Genomic DNA, 8,709 nt, shown 5'->3' with positions numbered 1-8,709 from the left:
TGTGCACGTACTAAGCTCACTAGGTAAACATTTCTTGTAAACATTTMAACTCAAATTCTAAGGAAGGTTTACAATTACAATAGATTTTGGACTACTGTGGCACAGAGGTCAGTTTTGTTCAGAAAGAACTGGATATTAATTACTTTGCATCACTGTTCCAGGAATATTCATCCYCAGCTAGTCCCCTTTTAAAATGTTGTTATATCATGTTATGTAACACTGTAATATTCAATCCAGAGATGGTCTCCAAGTCAGAGACACTCGAAAAAACCCTAAACTGCTGGCAGAACACATGGAATTCTGCTTAGCTCTAATCCAATTTATTCTTTCAAAATCCTTTAAAAATAAGGCAGCTCACGGTATCAGTCTGTCATCTGTGACCTGCCCAGCACAGCCACTCTGAAACATGAGAGACACAAAAAGAACACTACATGGATAAAATAATAATTTATTGGAAGCAAATATTCACACAAGGTATAAAGTCAATCACTTCAATAGTTTTGTTTTCAACAAGACAAAGCTACTCCATTACCAGATTTATTCAGAAACAGGACTAGATTTAGAAACAGTGTAGAATATTTTAAATCCCTGAGATTGGGGTTCTCTCATCTTTTAAGTACTCCCTGCCCCACCCCCTGAAAAKGTGCTGGAAATTTAATTTGCTGCTCAGTTAAGCTTTCAGTGGGTTAACAYCCATTCTTTRTATCAGCATGAAAYTTAAAAATGCAAGCAAGCCCAAGTTCCRCATCAAGYTCATCCACATTCAGTGGCAGGCACMCAGTTTAAAATTACTTCCAGTTTCAAGTTGTTATCCAAGCTTCCTTAGAGAAAAAGCGACTGACACTGAAGATAAAACTTGTTCCACTTAAATCAGATATGGAAGAAGTCACCTCCTTCTTTTTCTTCTAGCTGGACACAGTGTTTTTACTTTTTTACATAAGAGTTGTGATACCAAGGCTTTAGGGTTGAGTTTTTTTACATTTTTACAACTGGACTTAAAGCCATCACAAGGAAGCTTCATAACACAAACTTCCAGTTCCTGCTGCACATTTCTAGTAATTTACCTCAGCCCTCAACATTTTTTAGGTTTAGAACAGGCAGAGAGTTTAAGAATGACAAACCTGGGTAGCAAAAACRTTTCCTCCTATGCAATGCAAGTCCCATTACTGAGGTTGGGTAGGAAGCCACCTGCAAGGCAGCAAAGGCAGATCTGGGCATAACACATGCAGATAATGTGCAGTCCAAGTTCAGACATATTTTCTAGTAAGATTGCCGTCTCTTGTGCAAGGATGTAGCATATCCATCACAAACTCCTCTGGCTGACTCCTAACAATCAGCACAAGCAATGCATGGGAAACAAGCCAAAACTTGAATACTTTCAAAAGTAGCTGATGTTGGTGTTACCTTGTCAGTGGCCAGCTCTTTAGTTGGAGATGGAAAAAGAAGATCTAATAAAACTCAAGGCATAATGATATTAAAATAAAATTCTTTCTGATATTAGAGGTAGATTTTATCCAGTGTAATACATAACAATCACTCCTGTAAGAACAGAGATCTAAGAATTAAATGATTAAGATCAATTTCAATACCTATCTGCTCTTAGAATATTTAAGGCAAGCTTTTTGCATATCCTTCAAGAAAGCAGGCACACCACTCTGTAAAGAGAAAAGTGGAAAAGTCATTCTTGCATAATGTAATCAATAWAAACCATAAGTAAGATGAGAATTCCCATTATATAGATTAAGGTCTACAAACAGATACAGTTCTAATACACAATGGTCTGAGATACAATTCTAAGATCTGGCACAGAGCATCAAACCATTCCTTGAATATTTTGGGAACAAACTGCATTATTGAAGTTAGCTGGAGACTATTTATAAATRCTCTGAAACATGGTTTATTTGGGGTTTGCTGCAGAAATGTAGSTGCTTGGTTGACAAACCAAAGGAATTGGACAGGAATTAAAAATAAATTAATTAATTAAGACTATTGTCATTAGAACATACTATAGTGAGACTGTAAATATAGGACTGTGTAAAAGCTAGAGAGGCCGATATATCTATTTCAGAAAAAATTAATTGTGCCCAACATGTAGAAGATAGGTATGAATGCAGTGAATTCATTGTTTGAAACAGATTAGCCAAAGACCATTGTGTTTTAACCTTTACTTACCTTGGCAGCCCAGTTGACCAGCCAGGATGGAACCATGCCACCAGGATCATCAAAATAGTACATATAGACTAGAGAGAAAAGTTACCAGAAAGTTGTCTGAGGATTAGCTCTAACACACTGTGACAGAAGCTGTTGGTGTGCATGACTGAAGCACCAAYTGCAACAGTTCTGCTCTAAATTCTGCACAAAAAAGTCATCTTGTCCTGAAGTGAAATGTGAAGTAAATACAGGCATTCCTGATTAACCTCTGGGAAGCTGACAGAGCCACAATATTAATTTAGATTATTGCAAACCATTTCTGACACCTTGTCTTACAAAGTAACAATGTATTTTAAAGACTAACCTCAGACAGAAGTCAACCTCTAAGCAAACCCTTTAATCTATAAGCCTGTCAAACACAATACTTGAATCATTGCTGAGTTAAGAAAATTGCAGCAGTCTCCCCAGCTGAACTGTCTGGCAGGAAAAGAAATACAGACTGGGGGTGGGATGGCAGGGCAGAAGGAAGTGGTCAGTAAACTATTCTTAACTACCCACGCCAACTASTAAATAAAAGATTTTTCATAGCAGTGCACTGCACTGGCTTTTCCAAAAGTTTCATTCATTTTAAGGTACCTCTTGGCTCAAAATTTGCAGTCCCCCTCTCAGTATGTTTTGCTAATACATACATTCCCTGGCTACATGACCAGTTACACATTTTTTTGACCTCTTACCTTTAGATCCAGCCTTGCCATCACTTTCAATTACCAGGCTTTGTTTATAGCTTTTAACTCTGGTAATACCAGGCTTTTCAGGGCACTGAGGAACAGTCACACTTTTTGCTAGCACAACCCAGATCTTCCTCCCATCCATATCCATCTCCCGACGTTCCCGAATATAGACATACTGCACTGCAAGTTGAGGAGGCATGTCAAAACAAATGTCACTTTGAGGGACGAGGAGTTGACAAGTGAATTCCATCACAAACAGCAGSTCCTTCAAGTTATTTCTCATGCCCCTACAGGATTCAATCCTGCAGTGCAATAATTCAGATATGGAAGCTCTAGCTGTGTGTGGGAAGAGGCCCCTACACTCCTCATCATGCCATAAATATTCATGTAATGTGAGGATTGCAAGATCTTAGATCAAGTGCAGCAGAGCAGTGGTATCAGTTCATTGTTGGGATTCTTGGATGACCAAGAGGTAGAAACTGCAAGAGGAACAAAAGCTTRAAAGGATACATCTCTGTTGGAGAGAGGAAAAGGGTACTTCACTTCCCAGTAGATTACTTTTTCACCATCGTATGTTTCCTCATACAGTTCTATGGTTGAAAGAAGACTGTTAGATATTTTTAATTTCTACTGCAACAGAACTACAGACAGCATCCAGAACTCTGAGCAGAATTCTGACATGAATACATTTTACATGCAACTCTAAAGTCAAAATTGATACRTATATAAAGTTTAAGCAGGAAAAGACATTAAGAAGATCTGCACCAGAATTGTTCAGGAATCAAATACACAAAAATAGGTGGCCTGTTTTTCTGTGGCTATTGGCTTAATTGGTRGGGGAAAGACCRAAACAAACAAAAACCCCCMAAACATTAAAGCAGAACAATTCTGGGGGAGGCAGAATCAAATTCCTTTTCCCAACACTTTGCTCATTCAAAGCTGTTCCATCCCAAAGCTCTTACCTCATCTATGCATATTCTACACAATTCTAAGTCACAAGTGCAAGATGGTTTTCCACAGGCATGTCATTACCCTTGTAAATTATACTGATTTAACATGGATGAGTGTACCTGAAGACATCTTACATGAGTGATTAATGAATTTTGGAAAAATTGTCAGGAATTTCACAGCAGCAYACACAGGCAACAGCAAACTAGAATCTTGAGCAGTTTATGAGCCTTCATTACACCACCTTCTGTCTGCCTCGAAACTCAAATCAGAAGGCAGAAGAACAGGGAAAAAAAGTAACCTAAGAATAGTACCTAAAACACGGCAGTGACTCAGTGAGATAGTAGGTAAAGGAGAAAAAATAGTTTAAATCCAACCACATAATTGAGTTTGAAACCTGTCTACGGTACAGCTGCTTTCCCTGAGGCTGCAACTGCCACTATGAGGGCAATGGACCTGACAAGCCATGGGGCTGAGCCAGGGTGAGCTCCTGTTGGCTCAGGGCCTGGAGTAAAGAAGAGTGTGATCCCAAAAGGTGGTTCACCTTCAACACTCAGAGTGGTCTTTCCTTCCTTTAGAGTGACTTGTGCCTGAGGTGGTCGATATCCTCCAGACTCAACCACATCTCTTTCCATGGTKTTGAAAGTGAGGCCAGAACAGACTGATAATCTCATTGACAAGGCAAGAGCAGTGCCCCAGATGGGAGATTCTTTCCCTGGATGACATGTTCCAAACCAGGCTTCTGTGACATGCCMTGCAAACCAGCTGTCACCCATGGAAACAGCTTCTCCTCTCCTCCAGCTGGAGCAGTACTGGATGCACCTGGTGTTGTAATAACCCACAACATTTATGCTTTCCACCAGAGGTCACTGGAGCATTGGATTAKTCACTTTACTTTCACTTCTAACCACAGAACTTTCCTTTTCCAAAGGCACCATGACACTGTTTCAAAGAGTCTGACACAACTGTTATTAGCTACCTCATCTACCTGTGCAAACACAGGAAAAACACACAAGAGGTGAACCACATCCCACCTGTATTCACTTCAAAGCACAATAAAGTGCATTTTAATCAATTATCTGATTTCATTTAGCATCACTGCAAGGGATCACCRGTCAATTCTATCCATAATAGGCACAGCAGCACTTGCTGCTTCAACAGACATTTATTACAGYTAAATTGTTGGGAAGTCTGATCTCAGGGAGGTCTTGCAATCAGGAGTAGCAAGTTTCAGTATTGCTCAGGCCCAACCATTCTGGATCATGTCACAGAAGCGTGTGGTACCTCAGTCACTACTCTACAGTTTAGTCACAACTTCCCTGCTGAACTGGCAGCTCCAGCACAAACCAGGCCAAGGAATACAAACAGTAATACAAAGAGCAAGAAGGCTCTCAATTAAAGTCTTCCTAAACGTGAAAGAAAAAGCCGAGGCTTCTATGGGGTTACATTTTAAATGCTGTCTGGCACTATTTCATCATATGTAGAGTCCTAAAGAATGGGTGGGCTTGTGTCAATTTTTAAGCTGGAAGGGAAGGATTATGTTACATTTACGCCCTTCAAGAGTTAATTTCTGTGAAATGCTGGGCTTAAAGCACCAGCACAAGTATAAATTAACAGATGAACAAACTATGGTCAGCAAGGATATAAATGTCAGCTCTGCAACATTGTCTAGTTTTTAGTTTAAGGGTGTAGCTTCCCCCAACGGCTTCCTTTCTTTTCTCTACGAAGGAATTAAAAAAAATAGTGTTTATTTAAGAAGGATTCATTTTTCCTAAATGCACTTAAAGGCTACTGAAGTAACTCAATGTAGTATTTTTACATCCCATACGACAATGTTGAGTCCCATTCTGGCTCTTTGTTTCATTAATGGCAAAGTGGCCTTTGCTACAAGAAAGCTACTGACCATTTTGACAATTAACACTTACTAATGAAGACACTACTCCAAATACTGACATGAGTTAAATCTATGGTTCCCTGTATCAACACAGCAATTATCAGCAATCACTCACCACGGAGCTGTCCTAAACCTCACAAGCACAACATTTAACAAGTCTTTGGTTTTTAACACTGCTCCTTGTTCAGCAAAACATTCTGACCACTTTTCAGTTTTATTGGCCTGAACTGACTTCAAGCAAAGGCTTAAAATGGAAAGGGATAAATGGATTATTGGATGTCTACATGAGCTGAATGCTTACCTTGTTTTGCTGACTTAAGATSTTTTAACATCATATCGATATCCAGTTCAATGCCCTTTTTCAAACACAACATTAAATTAATGTAACTAAATTAGTCATTCCTTTCTCTGTAAAAACCCAAAGTTACCAAGTGTTCTCTCAATACACCCATTCCTGATGGTAAACGGTGCCAAGAACAACCCATGCTTTCAGGAAAAGATATTCTATCATGCATCAAACTGGTGGAAGTCTGAGGAAAATTTYTCACAATGAGAACAAACAACCATTGAAATAAACTCCCCAGGGACAAAAACTGAACACKTTTAAGACTCAGCTGAACAGGGTGCTGGGCCATTTTGTCTTGACTCCTTTTGCCAAGGAAGGYTGGACCAGATGATCCTAAAGGTCCTTTYCAATCTGATAYTGTATGATGCACTGCTCCACTSCCATAWGCAAACRGACACAAAATCTYTCCATGTCTTCCCAGAACAYCCACTAAAATTTAACCTAAGCATTACAAGAACTAGAAGCTACAAGGTGCTCCAGCATAARCAGTGATGCCAATCAAATGCTTTCACCAACACAGAAAGAATTCATTCCAGAGGAAAGAYACACGCTGTTGAGAGATTATCTGTTCCATAGCAGTGTTTACTTGTATAATCACAGAGTGCAACCTCATCCCAAAAGATATTTAAGTCTGATCCAAACTCTCTGGATGCAGCAACTTCAAAATACCTTTGAAGAGAGTTTTAGTGGGAACAATCAATATGAACTCAAGCTTGCTCTTACATTGCCTAGATGAGCTTACCTTTAACATACTGATCCCACTCTTTTCTGAATTTCAAATCCATGTAGACATCCACACACAACTTTGGGGGGCAGTCATCAAGACCACCGAAGATTTTATACTCAAAAAGTCCTGATTGCTGTGGAAACAGAATGAGGAGAGGAAAAGTCACACAGGAAAGGGAAGTACTCTGCATCAGGGAGAACAGCTGAAGGAAGTTAGGTGGGGCACAAACTACAAATATGCTCAAAGAACTGTGAAAGCAAGTGTTCAAAAAACAATGCAAGATTCAGTCTTTAACCTCTCGACTTTTTGATCTATACATAAAAGTTTAAATCCAGCCAGGCTGGCCTGCTCTGCACAATGGCTGTTCCTTCCCTTACACCAGTACCCTTTTACTTCATCAGGAGTTCCAGAGGGAGCATGTTTTTTCACAAACACAGTTCCTTTTTCATCTCCAGTGGTCAGCATGGACTAAATCCTGCTCACACTGAGGTTTACCAGAAGCATTAAATTCTTGTGAATTACTTATGCTTATACATCAGGCTGGGATACAAGAATGCTTTACAATGTCTATGCTTATATACCTTGCACTGTTTTATCATCCTTCAATATTTATCAGCTATTTTCTTTCAGAAAGCTGAAGGGGTGGGGTGCAGGATATCTCCTATATTAATGTTTTAATATTACTCTCAACATATGGAAACTCCATCTGTGCCTATAGAGCAATGCTTGCTATTGTTAGCACCAGTTCTGGACTAAATTATAACAACGAGAGCATTCTGAATATACAGTAATAAAATCATATTCAAGATTTCCAAGGAAAGTGAGGGAAGGATTATACAACACTCTGTTAATGAATAGCGAATTTTCTTCTTTCCCTCCCCTTCACAAATCAGCTCCAGAAGACAAAAATTTGAAGTACCAGAAGACAATAYTGCGACCAAGAAGCCTAAGCTACTCATCTTCAGTGTGGCTTTATGGAAGCACCAATCACCAGCTTCAAACCTGAACTATTCAGCCCCTGTGTAACCCTATGCACTCATCATCTTTGCAAGAAGCATCAACATTTTTATTCTCACAAGAAAAAGAGCAATTTACAATAAGAAAGTTACAACAAGAGTGAAATGTTCAGGTTTTCTGAGGCCTGTTATCAGGAGAGTCAGTCAGCTTGGCTAGAATACAGCACTGAGCAGGAAGGCCCAGATCTATTTCTGCAGCCTGCAGAGAAGGTGGAAAGACAAGGCAGAAAGAGAAGGCAACGGGAAAAATAATTGATCAGTGATCCGTGAGGCAAAGAAATAGAGTATTTATAAATATGTTTATATATGGATTTAGAAGTCAGTACTGAATCATAAACATGTGTCTGAATGGAAATACTGTCAATCACAAGTCAGTACTTAAACTACTGAAGTTCTTTCAAGAAGTTAGTTTCCCCCAAAAGTAGAGAAAATTTAATTACAACCCTTTCTGAACTACTCCCGATTTTAGAGGGAGAACGGTGGACAATGAGTGTGCACAGAGTTTTGGAGAGGCAGGAAAGGGGGAGGACCCTGGGCAGCAGGATGCTGTGAGGCGGGAGATGCTCGGGAGATGCTCGGGAGATGCTCGGGAGCAGGTGCGCTCCCCTCTCCACAATCCCCCATCCGAGGGGCTCGGGATCCCGGCAGGACACGCACACCAAACACCCCGTTAGGCCGAGAGCCCCCTGCCCGGGAATCCCCCATCCCGCTGTTGCCAAGCTCGGATCCCYGGCACGGTGCGCGGGCGGGGGTCACTGCGGCCCTGCAGCTTTCGCATCAGCAGTTAATGGCATTACCCGGAAAGCCGCTTTCTGGGAGCCTGGAGAAACCGAGCGCGGGCCTGTGCGGGGAGCCGGCGGGATGGTGCGGACCCCATCCCCGTCACCCCCAGCCCC

At 40.6% G+C, this 8,709-nt stretch overlaps 1 protein-coding gene across 1 annotated transcript in view; it reads right to left on the bottom strand.

Moving 5' to 3' along the window:
• Positions 1-413: 413 nt before the first annotated feature.
• Positions 414-8,709, bottom strand: part of PCTP (phosphatidylcholine transfer protein) — a 9,053-nt gene continuing 757 nt past the window's right edge. The window contains exons 2-6 of the mRNA XM_057368815.1: positions 6,813-6,930; positions 3,393-3,472; positions 2,886-3,057; positions 2,173-2,240; positions 414-1,655 (exon numbers count right to left, since the gene is read on the bottom strand). Of these exons, the coding sequence (XP_057224798.1) occupies positions 1,590-1,655; positions 2,173-2,240; positions 2,886-3,057; positions 3,393-3,472; positions 6,813-6,930 (504 nt within the window). The 3' untranslated portion in view covers positions 414-1,589. The remainder of the gene's footprint in view (positions 1,656-2,172; positions 2,241-2,885; positions 3,058-3,392; positions 3,473-6,812; positions 6,931-8,709) is intronic.

This window comes from Malurus melanocephalus, unplaced genomic scaffold, assembly GCF_030028575.1.
Source record: "Malurus melanocephalus ecotype Western Australia unplaced genomic scaffold, MMel_1.1 scaffold_98, whole genome shotgun sequence".
In the NCBI taxonomy this organism is placed as follows: domain Eukaryota; kingdom Metazoa; phylum Chordata; class Aves; order Passeriformes; family Maluridae; genus Malurus; species Malurus melanocephalus.
The sequence above is the reverse complement of the archived record's forward strand: the minus strand, read 5'-3'. Positions and strand labels throughout refer to the sequence as shown.